At 50.5% G+C, this 17,133-nt stretch overlaps 10 protein-coding genes across 10 annotated transcripts; 5 read left to right on the forward strand and 5 right to left on the reverse strand.

Moving 5' to 3' along the window:
• Positions 1-421: 421 nt before the first annotated feature.
• On the reverse strand, positions 422-931 carry FVEG_07469 (hypothetical protein; the record flags this gene model as incomplete). Its single annotated transcript, XM_018896119.1, has 1 exon — positions 422-931. One exon carries the CDS (start codon positions 929-931, stop codon positions 422-424), a length of 510 nt encoding a protein of 169 aa, XP_018753527.1.
• A 560-nt stretch (positions 932-1,491) lies between these two features.
• On the forward strand, positions 1,492-2,570 carry FVEG_07468 (hypothetical protein). The gene has a single exon (XM_018896118.1). It carries the CDS (start codon positions 1,630-1,632, stop codon positions 2,107-2,109), a length of 480 nt encoding a protein of 159 aa, XP_018753526.1. The 5' UTR covers positions 1,492-1,629; the 3' UTR covers positions 2,110-2,570.
• Positions 2,364-4,144, reverse strand: FVEG_07467 (hypothetical protein; the record flags this gene model as incomplete). The annotated part of the gene is made up of 3 exons (XM_018896117.1): positions 2,364-2,519; positions 2,570-3,553; positions 3,608-4,144. 3 exons carry the CDS (start codon positions 4,142-4,144, stop codon positions 2,364-2,366), a joined length of 1,677 nt encoding a protein of 558 aa, XP_018753525.1.
• A 233-nt stretch (positions 4,145-4,377) lies between these two features.
• FVEG_07466 (transcription initiation factor TFIID subunit 5) lies at positions 4,378-7,861 on the reverse strand. The gene is made up of 4 exons (XM_018896116.1): positions 7,321-7,861; positions 6,816-6,998; positions 5,964-6,769; positions 4,378-5,915 (listed from the first exon to the last, which is right to left on the reverse strand). The coding sequence occupies exons 1-4, from the start codon at positions 7,477-7,479 to the stop codon at positions 4,787-4,789; spliced, it is 2,277 nt and encodes a 758-aa protein (XP_018753524.1). The 5' UTR covers positions 7,480-7,861; the 3' UTR covers positions 4,378-4,786.
• Positions 7,862-8,048: 187 nt separating this feature from the next.
• Positions 8,049-9,145, forward strand: FVEG_07465 (hypothetical protein). Its single transcript, XM_018896115.1, has one exon. It carries the CDS (start codon positions 8,425-8,427, stop codon positions 8,971-8,973), a length of 549 nt encoding a protein of 182 aa, XP_018753523.1. The 5' UTR covers positions 8,049-8,424; the 3' UTR covers positions 8,974-9,145.
• Positions 9,146-9,785: 640 nt separating this feature from the next.
• Positions 9,786-12,076, forward strand: FVEG_07464 (hypothetical protein). Its single transcript, XM_018896114.1, has 4 exons — positions 9,786-10,418; positions 10,468-10,545; positions 10,595-11,440; positions 11,488-12,076. The coding sequence occupies exons 1-4, from the start codon at positions 10,272-10,274 to the stop codon at positions 11,860-11,862; spliced, it is 1,446 nt and encodes a 481-aa protein (XP_018753522.1). The 5' UTR covers positions 9,786-10,271; the 3' UTR covers positions 11,863-12,076.
• Positions 12,077-12,164: 88 nt separating this feature from the next.
• Positions 12,165-12,971, forward strand: FVEG_07463 (hypothetical protein). Its single transcript, XM_018896113.1, has 2 exons — positions 12,165-12,536; positions 12,584-12,971. Exons 1-2 carry the CDS (start codon positions 12,269-12,271, stop codon positions 12,646-12,648), a joined length of 333 nt encoding a protein of 110 aa, XP_018753521.1. The 5' UTR covers positions 12,165-12,268; the 3' UTR covers positions 12,649-12,971.
• Positions 12,972-13,199: 228 nt separating this feature from the next.
• Positions 13,200-14,192, forward strand: FVEG_07462 (hypothetical protein; the record flags this gene model as incomplete). Its single annotated transcript, XM_018896112.1, has 2 exons — positions 13,200-13,548; positions 13,609-14,192. 2 exons carry the CDS (start codon positions 13,200-13,202, stop codon positions 14,190-14,192), a joined length of 933 nt encoding a protein of 310 aa, XP_018753520.1.
• A 399-nt stretch (positions 14,193-14,591) lies between these two features.
• On the reverse strand, positions 14,592-16,529 carry FVEG_16116 (hypothetical protein; the record flags this gene model as incomplete). Its single annotated transcript, XM_018905356.1, has 1 exon — positions 14,592-16,529. One exon carries the CDS (start codon positions 16,527-16,529, stop codon positions 14,592-14,594), a length of 1,938 nt encoding a protein of 645 aa, XP_018753519.1.
• A 141-nt stretch (positions 16,530-16,670) lies between these two features.
• FVEG_16115 (hypothetical protein) lies at positions 16,671-16,847 on the reverse strand (the record flags this gene model as incomplete). The annotated part of the gene is made up of 1 exon (XM_018905355.1): positions 16,671-16,847. The coding sequence occupies one exon, from the start codon at positions 16,845-16,847 to the stop codon at positions 16,671-16,673; it is 177 nt and encodes a 58-aa protein (XP_018753518.1).
• Between the last annotated feature and the right edge of the window lie 286 nt (positions 16,848-17,133).

Here is a 17,133-nt window from a genome sequence, read left to right on the forward strand (position 1 = left end):
GTTTGTGGTTCTTCTGGTTTGTTCTTTGGCATCTCATTTTGACAATCGAAGCATCAAGTGACCATGATATCCACCTCAAACATCAAGCGAGCGAGGGGAGCAAAGAAAGTTTAGGCCTAACCTTGGTCCTAAATGATAAAAAGACTTAGGTAACTTAGGATAAGTTTATGATACCTTTGACTAATTTTATCTTGATATCTTGAATCAAAGTCTGAAGTTTTCTTGCTCCCCGAGGGCGAGAAGCCAAACTTACCATAATACACGCCCTGGCATGAAATCATTTGTTTCTATTCCAGAACATCTTTGATTTGTTATCATTCATCATGAATCTTCGAGAACCACGGCAACTCCATGCTCTTCGCCAGGCCTTGTTATACAGGGTACTATACACTCTAACCAGCTTTTGATACAATCCCATCACTTACATCTCCAACACCACTCCAACCTCTCTATACTTTCTATCCGCATAGACAAGCCCAAAGTCCTCGTCCTCCTCTTCCGCAACCCTCACCATCTCTACAACCTCTCCCACAACAATAACATGATCTCTCACTCTCAAGAGCCCTCCCTCTGGCGCATCTTGGAGTACCCTACACCGAAGAGCAAACATGACGCCGTCCTCTCTTAGTACAGGCGCCTCGTCGCCTTCTTGGGTGTAATCCAGTCCCTTGAATGCATTCCCTCCAAAATTGCCTTTTGTAAAGTGACTCGCAACATTTGCGCCCCGCTCATCCCCTGATAGGACGTGTACGTTGAAACCACCGCTTGCTCTTATAGCGTCCAGTGTTCTGCTCGGCGTGGCAATGTTGAATGTGACGAGAGGTGTAGGTGCGAGTGTTAATGATGTAAAAGACGACATCGTCATGGCGCGAGGGCCGTCACCGGGTTGGTTTGATGTACAGACAACGACGCTGTGGGGAAGGAGACGCATAATGGAGCGAAGTTGTTCGGGCAGAGGGACTTGTTTCGTGGGATGAACAGTCGGAGGTTTTGCTGGGGACGTATGCCATGTAGTTGCAGTCGCAGTTGTGTGCTTTCTTCTATCTACAGTATAGCATTAGCTAGAGTAACAGGCCATGGCAGAAACACTCACGATGCAACGTCGATTGCGACGAATGAGAACCCGACACCGAAGCTATGTATCTTCCACAAACATCAAATCCTATTATTGAACGCTGTAGGCACCCCGTATTCCGCAAAGAACTGAATCCTCTGGTCCCGCCTCTCGTCATGACAAGTACTGTCGCAGCGCCATTGCGCAACGCTCGGGAGCTCTTCATTGACCACCACAGCGCATTATCAACAAATGCACTGGCAATAACCTCGAATAAACCGTAGGCAGAGAGTAAAATCGCCTCGTGTGAACAGGCGCCTTTTTATTTCACTCGTTCGAGGTCGGAGGCCGAGCCAGTCTAGAAATGACGAAGAATGATTGCATTTTCTTATCGATAAGATCCCGATCCCCTGCTTGGTGTACCCGCACTCGGACCTCGCATCTTAAATTTTACCGATCGACTTCAAGCCTACCTAACTGAAGCTTCACCACCAACCAGTCTAGGTCGCCAACCGCTGTCAGGGCCGTCAATTCGTCTTCTCCGGCCTTGCTCATAGTAGCGCTTCCAATTCACAATGGCCAAGTTCTCAGTGTCACCGGCGACTCTCTCGCCTCTACGAACAACACTCTCAACACCATGCTCACGAACCCGCCTGTCCCTCGGCCAAGTCCGTCATGCCACATTTATTCCTCGACCACGCCGACCATACACATTCACCCAGCTCGTCACTCTATCCGACGGCTCTGCATACACCATGCGAACGACTTCACCATTGCCCATTTACCGCGCTACAAAGGACACACGCAACACATTGTTGTGGCAGCCATCTGAGAAGTCACTCAAGAACGTCGAGCTCGATGAGGCTGGTAAACTTGCTGCTTTCCGAGAACGCTACGGCCGTGCCTACGATGCTTCTCATGCTGAGGAGGGTGAAGGTGCTGCCGAGACAGCTGATGAAGGTTATGCGGACCTTATCACCGGATATGCGCCAACACAAGATGCGAACGCTATGAGGGATTCAGGACCTAAGAAGCAGGCTAAGAAAAGAAAGTAAATAAGGAAATAGTGTTGTCGAGAGGAGGAACAGCTACCACAAAAACCACAAGCCCGTGGGGGTGAAAATGAGTCTTGTATAAATTACTATTGAGGACATCCGAGAATTGGGAGCATGAGGTGGGTGGGGGCGGTTCGATATGTACAACAGCTATAAAGCCCCCAAGGCTTGTAAGATATAAAAAACACGTGTCTACCCCATCGCTACCAGATAGAACCGCCAAGATGCGTTGGAGAAACCGACGCTTGGTCCATCTAGTCCGAGTCTTCGTCTATCCTCGCCCGAGCGCGGTCAACCGCAGTATCGCCTCCCTTTTGCTGCTGTTGCTGGTATACTGGTGGTCTGTAAAATACTGACTCGTCGTCTTCAGCGTCAAGTTGCATCAAGAATGTCTCCCACTTCTCGATAAGCTGTAACATGTTAGCACGCTTCTTATCTTCACTGCTTTCACTGTACTCGCCTCCTTTTGCGCCTCAACTGCGCTTTCAAGGAATGTCTCAACACCACTCTTGAAGTCTTCCACCTTCTCCTTCTCAAATCGATCAAGCTCGCTTCTCATCAACCGGCCCATATCCTCGAAAAGAAGCCTGGCCTGGTGAACCTTGCGCTCTGACTCGCCAACTTCAGCGCTCATTTGGTTGAGTCGGTCTTGCTGACTCTTTCCTTGTCTCAAAAGCTTGTCCTGTGTAGCCTTCTTCTTCTGTAGTTCCGACTCCGCAGCATGCCATGAATAGAACGCCTTTTGTCGCTGGCCAAATGCCTGCTTGACTGACCCGATGAGGCGAATGTACTCCTCGAGAATAATGCCGAATGTCAGAACATCCTGCTGGGCCTGGCGGTCATACACATCTCGAATAGTAAGCTGGAGCTCGGAAAGAGCATCAAGGGGGCCTGATAGTGAGGGTGACAATTCAACGGTGGAGAGTGCGTGGAGGGAAGCTGAGAAGTCACCAGCTGCCTCGGCCATCATCTTACGTTGGCTAACCATGGTCTCCATAGCCTTGAGAAGTCCCTTGAGCTGATTCTCGAGAGCATCGAGGTAGACCTTGCGATCATGGAACCAGTCATCCTGTTCCACAAACTTGTTTCCGCCTCCAACGTTGATACCCAGAGACCCAAGCACACCCTTGCTCTCGGTAGGAATGGGCTCCCGCCTCTCCTTGTGCTTGACGTCCACATTGAAAGTTTCGCTTTCCAAAAAAAGCTTCAGATCGGGATCGTGCTGGAGCGTAGGGTGTATCGCGGTCTTGTTAAGCATCTTTTCAAGAGCAGCTCGTCGGCTCTCTACAAAATTGCTGTCGAAGCGACCGACAGCCTGCTTCTCAGGAGGAGGTGGAACCACAATTCCAGGGTTGTTGCCATGGAGAGTCGTGTAAAGCCAGAGAAAATCGCGATATCGGCGCTTGACTTCGAACTCGGGCTGTTTATATCCCTTGGAAGTGGTCTGTTTCTCCGCGTAAGTGCTTGATTGAGTTAATTGGACGCCGGCGCTTCATACCTTGGTTCGAACGGAATAGACAATGTGGGAACTTGTCAGGTCGCCAACTTTGTGAGGATCTCCAACCGTAATCTGGAACGTGGGCTTGGCAGCTTGCTCAACACTAACGCTCGGCTGATTGCTGCTCCTGACGGCACTGGGCTGGGCAGCCTCAACGGGAGGAGGTGCGCGAGGAGCCTTTGACCCATCGTTCTCGTCATCGTCGATATGGTGAGGATCCGCAGGTCGTCGCTGCTGCTGGGGCTGCGGCATGGTGGTACGAATCACCATCTGCTCCTTTTGCGGAGGCACCGGAGGGGCATCCTGGGCAGAGCCATTGTCTTCGGTGGCGGCGCCGAGAGGACCGAGAGGATCATCGACAGCTTCGAGACGTGTGGGTTGAGCGACCAGCCGACGTGGTCCTCTTGATGGACGAGGGGCCGACGAGGAAGCCGAGGGAGCTGGGTTGGACGATTGCGAGGCCGCGGCTTCAGGCTGCGATGCCTGTTGCGATGCGGCCTGTGATGAGTCGGCCCAAGGCGATTCTTCGACGTCCATTTCTAATTAATGCGATCGCGAGACGCTACCTCTGTTGGGATTCAAAGTGGTCGAGGTTGATATGTAGAATGGGCTTGAGATGGAGGTAGAGGTTGGAAGCTTGGGGAGCATGCCTCCACAGGCGGACGTCAGCGGAGACGGCCCCACTCTTCCCCGTAAGGCAGGTACGTATTGTTATATCAACCATCTCAGCTTCAAATTAGACGCCTTCAAAGACTACCTTACCATAGAATACTCAGATATGCAATCAGTGATTGAATATGGTCATACGTCCGCAGTATTTGGTGGTTATTACTCAGAATTCTATTACTACAGGACATCCATGCTCTGTTGCAAAGAATGACATCAGCCCCAATACGATTTCCTGTGGACTGCTCTCTATTCCGGCTTGTTCACTGAAACCAGTCTCTTTATTTAATCTCGAAATTCGGAATCATCCTGCCCTTGCTGAATATTCTCAATACCTGTGATCATGAACTCTATACGAAGGTAGCCCATTGCGCCTCTCCTGATCGTCTGGCCCAGTTTCATCGTCGACTATTTGCGAGGTCTCGCCGTCGGCCCCAAATCTATTCCAAAATTAGCGGCAAATTGTTGCCTTCGCCGTTTCTCGCGAGCAACTGGGTCGACTGCCTCCCGCTCCTAACGTTCGGGGTCGTAACAGCCGCCTACAATTACCAAGTTCATCCGTGTAAACTTGACCTTCATCACTGGTGTCTTCTTCGTCGGGAACGCGCTGATCTGATCAGGTGTGATCATCACCTCCTTGTTCTTTTTCTTATGAGTTCCGGTGGTGCCGCTGGTACCCGCTGGTCCTGATGTTGCGGCTGTAAGGCGAGAAGCCTCACCAGCAGGGCCTCCTGCGCTTGTGCCATCGACCCCTGTTGCCGCCGTATCGAGGCCTGTCTGTTGCTGACTCGCCTTTTGGGGATCAGAGGGCAGCTCGACATCCCAGAGTCGGACTGTGCCATCTTGACCACCAGAAGCAAGCACGTTGGATTCAACGCTGAAGCTGAGTGACCAAATTCCGCCCTTACCATGGCCACGCGACCGCTTGATGCGTGTTCCTTTCGCAAGGTCCCAAAAGAAGATGTTACCTGCACAATCGGCACTTGCTAGGATCTTGCCATTTGGCGCGCATTCCAAGGCGGTGATGTATTCGTTGTGGCCTGTGAACACGCGGACACAACCGCCAGTTACGACAGACCACATACGGATCGACTTATCAGTCTCGTCAGAGGCGGAGAAGACATAGAGGCCATTAGGATGCCATGCAAGCGCTGAGATGGACGTGTCATGCCCAACCAACAATCGTTGAGGGGAAGCATGATCTTGCATCCACAGTCGAACAGCTTTGTCGTATCCTCCACTGATGAAATAGTGTCCGTGGGGACCCCAGAGTGTCCTGAAAGCAGGTCCATCGTGGGACTTGTATAGACATAGGCAACTCCAAGACTCTAGTGACCACAGACGAATCTGGCCATCTGCAGATGCAGATAGTAGCAGCTTCGGTCGCGTGTCCAGGGCAGGATTCGACTTTCCTTCGTCACCAAAGAGCTTCTGCGGAGGGCCAGAAGCAGCATCGGAGAAGGACACATCGTAAACAGGCCCAGAATGTCCGATTAATTTGCGGCTGTTGAACTTCGCTTCTTTCTCGTGCGCGTTCATCGTGGGTAAGGCTTTACCATCCAGCGACCAAACGCGAATGTAAGATTCCGTGGTACCAGCTGCCACTAATTGTCCATCGTTGGAGAAGTCCATACAGGCAACACTGCAGTTTGTCAGTATCAGCCGTTCCTCGAGGGCTATCAAAACTCACCTTCCAAGCGTGTTATGGAATGTAAACATGCATGCGCTGATGGGGACTCCCACGCCTCCCGTCGCACCATCGATCTTGAATCGGTCGCGATTCTCTCGAAGCTTTTGCATTTCCAGCATGATGTCCCTTGGCCTCGAGGGTGGTAAGGGTAACTCTGCTCTGCTTGGTGCATCTGCACTCTCCTCACGCTTGATTTTTTGGTCGAACTCATCCACTAGCGACGATTTCCCGGGAGGTGGCGGAATTCGTCGCTCTTCTTCCTCAAGCTCAGCTCGCACATCGTCGCGCAGGTCGGCATCCATAGGTAGTGGTCCAAGCTTCAGGGGAGCAGTTGGGTCGAGAACGTCCTTGTTCGACAAGCCAATATTGACGCCCGGAATACCTTCATTGGTGTCCACGCTCTCTATCTCCATGTTTCTTGACCTTCTGTAAACAGCTTCGAAACTGAAAGGGGTTATAGGTCCACGAGCTGTAGAATCAATCTGGCAGTAGGTTGCCAGGACTTGGCGAATCACGGAACCACCCTGGTCCGACTCGCGCTCCAGAAAGTTGAAAAGATCACCGCTGGCATGTTGGTTCAGAGGAATTCGGTACTTGTTTTCCCGATACAGCTTTGTCATGGGGTTCTCGTTGATGTGTTGTGGTAGTGTGATGGTACCAAGGGTCTTGAGATCATCTGCGTGTACTGGCTGGAAGTTAGGACCGATATCTCTAAGGAAAGCCTTCGCATCTTCAGTGTAGGCATGTTGGACAAGTTCTAGGAAAGAATAGACGAAGACGGGCCACAGCAGCTTTGACAGTTCGAACTGGGGTTGTCAGCAAAGGAAACAGCGGGGGGCGATCATGGCATACCTTGTATATGTCCAAGTTGTTCTCGACCCATTCGCGTAGTAGTCCAAAGGCTCGTTGGTACTTTTTGGGGCCGAGGTTGGCCAGTTGATAGATAGGCTTGCCGTCAGGGCCGAGATGTTTCGATTCCTGACGAAACACCTCTTCGGTTCGGTTGAAACCCCTCTTGAGCAAGTAGTCTGTAACCTGTTCTTGGGCTTTAGCAATCATATATTCCGATGGATCTTTCATTATAATTATGGTGCGTGAGCTGATCAAATATTTGGGTGTGTAATGGATGGATGATGGTCTGCGTTACTGTGGCTCAAGATCAAGAGAAGTTGAGATAAGCACCTTGGACAAGTTACATAGAGACAATGTGCAATGGCCGATGCTTTATATGTGTTGTCATGGAGAGTGCTAAGAGGCACTGGCAAGAGATGATATAATGGTCGCTGTTATGTTGGTGGTGTGATGGTATGAGACAACCATGGAGATTCATCAAACAAACAAGTAGAAAGTAACTTACAATCTGGTTGAGATTCTGATTCGACATTGGGCCTCCAGATGAGCCACTCTGGCCCGTCGCTGCGGCTGCTGTTGCGTGTGTTGGAGCTGGAGGTGTTGGTGCAGGCCCTTGATAGCCTGGCGCTTGAGGTGCGCCTGGTGTTTGTGCTGGCCCAGACATAGTGAAGGGCAGTGACTGTTAGAGAAGAAAGCGGGTTTGTATTGGAGCCTAGGTGTTCGATCCGGCCTATGTACACCACACGCTGGTAGAGAGTGAGTGTCCCTCAGCGATATGTCATACCCCAGTTGTGTCTTTCGGATGGGGGCCAGGTCCTGTCGCTCTCCAAGTTGATGAGATGAAAGATCACAAACTGCCAGTCTGTGGCAGTGTCCTAGTTTATCGGATATTCGAAAGAGTTTGTAGGTCGGTTATATCTGAGAAGTGAGATACTTCGAAGTTGAATGATTGTAGCTAAGAAGACGATGAGATCCTAAGGTTTGTGTGAGTTGTAACCTCGATTCAATGCTGAAAGTTAGTGTGAATCGTGGATGATTGAAACGCGCCAAAGCTTAGCAGAGCGCGCGTGGAGGTTAACCGATGATTAAGCGGCGCAACATGATATTGAACCCAATGAGACAATAAGAGCGTGGCACGTACCAGAATATCCAAAGTTGAAAAACTCAGGATTTTCTTGTTGTTCTTTTCGATTCTCAAGAACCCTTTCCCTGACGTTCATCCTAATAAACCTGTGCTGCTGTTGAAACAATTGATTGAGTACCCACGCACGGGCCGCCACCGCGATCTGCCAATGACAGCGGGTACGTATCTCTCGCCCGTTCTTTCACTCATTGAGATTCGTTTCGTTGCACTTCAACTCACTTCAGCTTCACCATCACAGAGAACTCTGTTACATTTCATTCATCTGCCTGCATCAGAAGAAGGCGATTTCGACAATTGAAAGCCTGAATATCTTTTCTGAGTATTTGCTTGCATTGAAATATCACAAAACCTTGTCCTAACTAAGCCCTGTGTTCAAACGGGAGTTTGAGCATAAATCCAAGGACCCTTCATCGTCAACTTCATCACTCACCTACACGGAAAGCTCTCAAAGTTCGTGTCACAGTCATGGCTTCCCCAAATGATGTGGATATGACTGGTGCCGAATCATCACGCAACGAGCCATTCACTATTGAAGAGAACATCCGCCAGCTAAATGCCATCGACCAACAAATCATCCAGCTCATGAAACACACTGCCACAGCACTCAACGCACTCACAATACCGAAATCCACAGAAACCGACCAGAACATGGATCCATCAGCTGAACCTACAAAGCCATCACTAGATCCTGGTACACAAAAAGAAGCCTTCGCTTCTGCGACAGATCAGTTCTTCCAGGCACTTCACACCGTCGATGTCAAGATCAAACGCCAGGTCATGGCACTCGAGGAAGCCAATATCATCAGTCTTGCTCCACCGCCTCGCCTGAATAAGACGGGTCCCATCATCCCACAACCAACGCCCAACGGAGTGGGAGCTGTGGGCAACATCGGAGCGGGCTGGTTGAACAGTCGAGGGACAAGAGTTGAGAGGGATATGGAGGCAGAGCTCTGGGGAAAGGCAAAGGAAATTTTGAAGGAGAAGGAAGCAAAGCTGGAGTCTGGATCAGGATAGATGTAGATGCAATGTTGCCTTGATGGAAGGTTTAGGAAGGGGACCATCATCTCCCCGGCCATCCCAATAAAACTACAAAGGAAAACAACCCTGGTAGATATTTGCTGCACAATACAAATCCATTGATGATGGATTTCATATTGCAAGTCAAGCCTCATGTTATTGCTTACCCTAAACCGACCTAGAAGCTCTTAAATTGGCGTTGACAGGAACAGGTGGGAATAGGCAGCGATCACCACCAAAAGCATAAACTTGGCTACATACGACCTATCCAATAAATGGATTCAAAGTCCGTGGTACCTGGATCAGATGCCCTACCAAGTCTGCCTTCTCATAGGGTAGCTAGGGCAAGGTAGTACCCTGAGAGAAGAACTGGACGGATATACGGACATCTAAACGCAGCACTTGTATGTAAAATGAAGTCCCATAAATCAGTAATCAGCTTTGGGCCCATTAATACCAAGACTTCTAATTCTTGGGGATGACTCCGACCTTCAAACAAGAGATGTTCTTCTGCCGGATCCAGTATATTCTCGTTACTGAGACATGGTGAGATCAATGCAACATCTGCATTCCAAAGGATTTCTGTTTTTCATCTCAGGTAATCGACCACTAGACGTGTAATAAGCAGCTCACGAATATACTGCACTTCACTCTTGGAACCAAGAGGACCAAGACTTGGGTGCAAACATGGCATTCTTGGATTCGGTTATATCGGACCCAGTCGACGCACGTTGCTCTATTAGCGGACAATAAAGCTCCGGCATCCCCCCTGGTACTGCAGGAATTAGTGGGAAAGCACCACGCCTGATATCAAAAGCAACCAATCGCCCTTTGTGTAATGACAGGCTGCCGAATGCTCCGGAATGACGCCCTCAATCGATGGAGCCCCCTGGAACCTCAAGTTTTTGGAGGGCCCGAGGGCGGAAGTGGGAGAGGTTGGCGGCCTTTTTACTTGAACCGACACCAGAAAACAACTTTTGAGTTTGCCCAATTTCCTCATCTCCTTCTTCCTCGTCATCTTTGATCTCCCTAGAGGAGTTTTATTCTGCCTCGTTGCACAAACGGAGTCATTTGTTTGCTCTGCTCTCGGCATCTCGCTATCTACTCGCTTATCGAGCCACGATCCTCCAGCGATTGCTGCTTACAATTGAATAATCTGGACGCCGCTAGACATCGACGATCCCCCACCGACGGTTGTTGCGACGGGAAGAACGGAACCGAAACTGCGATTGCTCACAATTTTGCACGGAGACGTTGGATCGCGACATTGACGGAAATTAGAGGACGATACGACCATGGTTGGCGATTATAAGTCGAAGGCCATTGCGGCGCCTTCGCTGTCCAAGGTTGCGACAATTGCGCTTCTTGTGACAGCTGTACAAGCCCACGACCACGATGCAAGCCATATTCCCGAAGGCGAAACAGTCTCTTTGGAGCCCTTGGTGCGTTCTACAGGCCTGAAAACTTGAGTTAGCGGCTGACGAGCAGCAGGATACGGTATTATGGATTCACATCTTCATACAGATGTTAGCGTACGGCGTTATCTTCCCTGTCGGTATGGTTTTGGGTGTAAGTAAACAAACCTACTCGACCTTGGCATAGTACTGATGTCCACTAGATGACCAAGAATCGATGGCACGTTCCGACCCAAGCCGTTGGCACCATTCTCGCTATTCTTGGCTTCTTCCTTGGTCATGCGCATAAAGGCCGCGAATTCATTCCGAATCATGTTCATGGCAAATTTGCGCACATTCTTCAGCTTCTCCTCGCCGCGCAGGTTGTCCTCGGACTGTACCTCAAAGGACATTGGGAGAAAGGCATCAATGGCAGAATTCGAAAGCTGATCCGTCCGTGCCATTCTTTTATTGGCAAGCTCATGCCTGTCCTGTCATGGACGCAGATGATCTTTGGTGGAATCACAGCTCTTGGCTTTTGCCAGGGAGATCATACAGGACAATGCGCCGCTCACTTCATTATGGGGGGTGCTTTCATCGCTTACGGAATTCTTCTCACTATCATCCTTGTTGTTGGCCAGCTCTGGATCCGACGACATGGTCGCTCGCAGGAGTTCTACGATAGCGTTGCGATCGCTGCATGGGGCTGCGTCAACACATTTACCGAGCATCGCTGGGGAACCGACTGGGTTAAGAACGATTGGCAACATACGACAATGGGGATCATCTGGTGGTGTGCTGGTTTGGCTGGTATCTGGCTAAGCAAAGACCGCGACGGAAACCCCAAGCGCAACTTCATCCCCGGCTTCGTCATTTTCATTACAGGCTGGGCCATGTCTGCTCATCCCCAAGAGTTGATGGTCAGTGCAGCTACGCACACGATGTTTGGATACACTCTCATGGTCGTTGGCATTACTCGTATCATTGAGATTGCTTTTGTGCTCAGGGACGCTCACTCTATCTCTGAAGATGGTAGAACTGCCAACAGCTTCCAATTTGTCCCAGTTTTTGTAAGCCAAACCGCATTTGACCACAAAGCCTCAGCTAACATTCGCAGTTCATGTATGCCGCTGGCTTCCTTTTCATGGGTGCTACAGAGGAGCAAATGAATCTTGTAGCTGGCTCCGCTATGGACCATGTTTCGTATATCCTTATTACCTACTCACTCGCCTCGATCATGTTCCTCTTTGTCAACATGCTCATTGGTCTCTGGGACCGTCTTGCTCATCCTGTATTGGATACTAAGGAGCTCGGTAACAACCACTACGCCAACGGACTCGCGGTGGAAGACGGTCAACTGCGGGATGCCCAAGAATTCGAGTTGGATGGATTAATGAGCGACGACGACGACGATCCTAGTCGAAGAATGCTCGGTCCCAATAGCGAGGATAGCGCAGCTACTGTTGGACGAAACCAACAAACTCGTGCCTAGGGGAAGACGTATGGTCTCCCGCGAGATGTACATTTGGGGACGGGATGGTGCATACCTAGAATGTTCATAGGGCTATTTGGCGTCATTTGATGGCATGTGTATGATGTTGAAATGACTTTTTGATGGCGTGGAAAGCGGCATTTTCAGAATTGTATTACTTAGACATTTTAGGCGCAATTGATTTGGATGCATGAATACATACATCTTGTCTCCATGTGTTGACTTTGGAGGAGGCGTTCTGGAACATGCAGATGCAGCTCTGCCGATCCCCGCGGCGGGGCATACTTTAGCGCATTCCTTTCCGAACCTGGCGAACCTCCACCCGAGATTTTCGACCCCAGTAAAAAAAAGTTTGGAACCTCTTATCGCAGAACTTCCATCACCACAACCAACACATACAATCACAATGCCTTCCGTCGGCAACCCCAACGGCCCTTCTAAAAACCGCCTTGCGGCGCGCGCCTCGAGTGCCCGCAAAGAGCGACGCAAGCGATCACAAGCACCCAAGGACAAGGTCGCAAAGGCCGATACTACACGAGGCGCAAGGCCAGGTCTTTTGCCCACGAGCGGACCTAGAGCCAAGGTAAGCGCCAAGAAGGCGCGCAAGATAGAGAAGAGACTGGCGCACGCTATGAAGAGAAAGATGGAAGCTGAGGGTGAGGCGGAGATGAAGGGTAAGTTGCTCCTTGGGTGGTTGTGAATGGAGTGCTGACTTGGATAGATGCGCCAGAGGTCGAGGGTGAGGGCGAGAAGGCTGAGGAGGTTGAGATGGGCGACATTCAGTGAAGGAAAGTTGATGGGGAAAGGAAGACAAAACGACCAATGGATAGCATCTGATAAAGAGTTCCGAAGAGGAGCTGTTGCAATGATAACAGCTTGCGAGGGGACTCTACCACGAGGCGAACCTCACGGCGAAAACGAGACTTCGGAACGAAAGGCATGCCTGAGACCAAGGACTACATGAGGCTGGAAAACTGCTATAGACGGCACGAAGAAATCAGCGATCCGACTCCCATAAGGCTAAAGGTCGAGGTCCCAAAGTTACATATGCAAGGAGACCATAGATCTTCTGAAGATCAACTGAATTGATGATAAGTCTTCTAACCGTGTCTGCCGAACCCATGACGGCTACAATTGCGTGGTGAAGTTTCTGGATGGATATTTATGTCACAATGATATATCTGTCTGGCTATCTGGATTGGCCGTGATTCACTTACCTTTTAACAGCTCAGGCGCTAACTCACATTTCTCTTTATCTCTTCTCACAGCTGGTAACTTCATCTTTACATCTTCCATCTACACAATCTCAACTCGGAGCGCTCGCCCTTCCATCAAACATGAGCAAATCATCGCTTGCCACTGGGGCACAGAACATGGCTCAGCGATTAACGGAAATTCTGCTCCTTAATCTGATGACCGCAGACTTCAAGAACCACATCTTCTACAACTCCAACCGCCGCCTCGAGGAAGCGAAACAGAAGGGGATCACCCTCAGCGACATCTCTATCGGAGAAGACTGCCTCGCTACTTGGACTGATCGCACTTGGGACCCCGATACAGCGTCTCTGCACGATTCTCTCCAAGAGGATGCCTTGAATCTTCTTGAAGCGCAGGAGGCTAGCGTTATGGTGCGCAGGGATCTCATCCGAAAGAGCAACAACAAGCTGGACGGAGCGAGAGATCTAGGTATTGCGCTGGAGGACATTCAGATCGGACTGAACTTGCTGCCAGTCTAGGGTGCTGCAGCAGACGAAGCGAATGCGTTTCTGCTCGAGCGCAACGGAGATGATGATGGCAGCATCCATGAGGATACAGACACTCTCGAAGCAACACCTCTCAACAATGAAACCGAAGACACCAAGAACGACAGGCTCATGGACATAGATGATGCCGAAACTACCGACTGTGACGAAGAAAGTGACTCCGATATGGAGTCTGTGGTGGCTGGAAATGGCGATGATCTCGCCAACGAAGAGATCGAAACACCCAACATCTTCGACCCTGAGCCCTCGTATGATGATCCCGACGACTACGACGAACCAAACATTTTCCACGGCGCTCAAGTCATGGGTGTCCCGGCCCCACACTCCATCGTTGACCTCGAAGTTTACCTTGCCGAAGATGAGGACGAGGTCCAAGATCTTCCACAGCCGGAGTTGGCTATCGATCAAGAGTCCTACGAACATTACTTTGGAACTGATGGAGCGATCGATCTGGAGATCGTTGGAGGTCGACTCGTCTGCACCGGAGAACTTTTTGAGGAGGACCAGGAGATGACATTGGATGATGTGGCGGATGACATGGAGGTCTTGTCACTCACTCACGACTAGCGATGACGAACAGTTGGAAGCAGAGGACGGAGATGAGAGCGGCGAGGATGAGGATTGAGAACTTTCTTGATGACACGGGGAGTGCTACGGAGGCACAACATACTCCTCAGACTGAAGCGGAGAATGGTATTTAGCGGGAAGACTGGAGATGGGCATTTCTGATGGAACAGGACAGAACTCACAGAGATTTGATTCTCGATCATGTCTTGTATCTAGACCCTTACGCACAGCCAGTATCTAAAAGCAATTGTTTTCAACATATTCCGGCCGATCCCGTAAAACGACAACATGAAACATCAACCTTCCTTTTCCTTCAACAAGTTTTCCCTTTTGACATGTCATCTTGCTCACATGAGAATATTCCTTCCATCCCTGTTGTAGCCACGACAATAATACTTCTCACAGTTCATCCTCGTCAACAGGCATTGACATCTTAGGACGGTACGGTGCCCGCACAAACTTGGATAAACCTTCAACACGAGCGCATGTAGTCTCATGAGGAGCTTCAGGCATCTGCTGAAACAACTGCGCACTCTGGTAAACCTGCGCACTCTGCTGAACTTGAGAACTCTGAAGAACCAGGGAGTTCTGGTAAACTTGAGAATTCTGATGAACCTCGGGATTCTGATAGCGCGCATTGCTCTGGATTGGAGGACTCTGTAAACCAAGGACCCGACCAATCTGCATCTCTAGCTTGGCGACCCGACTTTCGAGCTCTCGGTTTTTTCTCTCAAGCTCTTCCTGCTTATTGATCGATAGCCCTCGTAGTCGAATCGCCTTCACAGTCCGAGCAGAGCTGTTGTTTCGTGCGCCTGTTAGATGGCCCGCAGGGTTGGCTCCACGACCAGCAGAGGGGCTTCCTGGGGTGACGACAATGGTCGACTCCTCTGTCTCCATGGGCGTAAGCAGTAGGTTCCGTGGAGTTCGCGTCGGGGTTGCAAACAAGTCCATGTTGAACTGACTGGGCATGAAAGCTGAAACCTCGCCAGCCCTCATGTGAGGTCTGGCGTTAGCGTGCAACTTGGCAGAGCGGACGTTAGAGTAGACTTTGTTTGACCCTTTGCAGCCGAACTTGATGCACATATAAGCACTCCCCTCGTCCAAAGCCACCATGCCCTCAATGTCCTCCACGATTTCCTCCGCAGGTTCCTCAGCTAGAGTATGAATGTTAGCACTGGCATGCTTTCGGGCGCTGGTGAGATGCTGGTAGATAGAGTTCATTCGCTTGCAGCCAGGCTTAACGCAAGTCCAGACACCTTCCTCCATTGAGTACTCCAGCCCGTCGAGGTTCTCATCTGCAGAGTCGGGCTCCTCGGCCAAGGCATGGCTATCACCTACAGCGTGCTTTTTGGCATTGCCCAGATGCGAGAATAGTTTGTTGAATTTTCGGCAACCGCGCTTGAGGCACCTCCAGCCGTCGCCTTCTTTCAAGGACTCCATGCCTTCGATATGTTCCACGGACTCGTCGGATGAAGTGACGATCTCCTCCGCAGCCATGATGTGAGTATCAGAGCTGTAGTGACTCTTGGCATTTCCAAGCCCTTTGATGACAACGTTGAATTTCTTGCAGCCCTGTTTGGTGCACTTCCAGAGTAATCCACCCTCTGCAACCGCCATGCCATGTACCGCGCTCTTCTTCCAGACTTCCTCGTCTGATTCGTTCGCGTCGGTAGACCCCAGGTCTTCTTCCGCCCGGACGTGACCAAGTGATCTGCTATGCTGCTTCATAGCACCATAAGAGTCAAACTGGAAACGAAACCGAGGGCATTTCTCGTTGACGCATCTGCCCTTTTTTCCACCAGCGTAGAACTGGATTCCGGGCAAGACATCTTTATCGCTACTGTAATCGAGGTTTTCATCGTCGAATTTTACATACCATCTGTCGCGGTGTTCGTCGTCTTTCAGGTGGTTGAAGAATGATTTTGCTGTACTAAAGACTTCCCCGTGGCGATGGCAGAGACGAGAAGTGCAGCGGAAAGAACGAAGGCCTTCCTGCTCGGCCTGGAGTGCGGAGGCAGTAGGGACGGTCGAGAGCAAGACTCTGTTCAGATTCGCGGCAATTCGGTGAGCGCCTGTGTCTGCGTGACGGTTGAACTCGGACTTGCACTTGTAATCCGTACCGTAGTGTCGGCAACAGGGCTCATTACAAATATTTCCATATGCTGCGAAAGGCCCAAAAACATCATCTTCTGCGCTCCGATGACCAGAGTTGAGAGATGGTGTGAACACCGAGTCGTTATCATCTGCAGTCTCATCCGCAGACCAGTCCTTGTGGCCACTTGACTTTTGGACATGCCGGCGAAAGAGGGGTTTTGTCTCAAAAGCTTCTCCGACCATCTCGCAGTCTTCATCCTCACAAACCCACAGGATGTTGTGCTTGCTTGCTTTGGCATGTCGCTGGAGTGCAGGCTGAGCAGCAAAGTGCACATAACACTGCCCGCACGCGTAAGGACCTTGGTGCCAGTTTTTGTCGTGCTTCTAGCACTCTTCGGCAGAGGCAAAGATCCAGCCATCGCAGTGAATGTAGGGACATGTGAAAGTGAACCGTTCCTCTTCATTTGGGCACTCGATCCCGACGTAGTAGCCTTCAGGCACTCGGTGAGGAGGCTCGTCGTCGAGCGACATGACAGAAGGAGTGTCTTCACTGGAAGACATGGTCGCACAGGGTGACACGAGCGCGGGAGCCTGCGTTTGTGTGAGAGTAGGTACCTATGCAAGGGTGTTGTTGTGTTTGTAGATGTGACCCGAGAAGGAGGGGTCAACATGAAAAAGGAGTTGCCTCAGCAAGAAGGAGAAGAACGCCAGGGGCGTTGCTGGGTGACTGATGGGCTTGTGTAACTGTCACTGTCACTGTCACTGTCACTGTCACTGTCAGCCTGACTTTAGTACAGCTAAGGCTGCTCTGACGAACAACGCAAATAAACCCTACTATTTTTCAGAA

The sequence above is a fragment of the Fusarium verticillioides genome, chromosome 8 (assembly GCF_000149555.1).
Source record: "Fusarium verticillioides 7600 chromosome 8, whole genome shotgun sequence".
Lineage (NCBI taxonomy): Eukaryota > Fungi > Ascomycota > Sordariomycetes > Hypocreales > Nectriaceae > Fusarium > Fusarium verticillioides.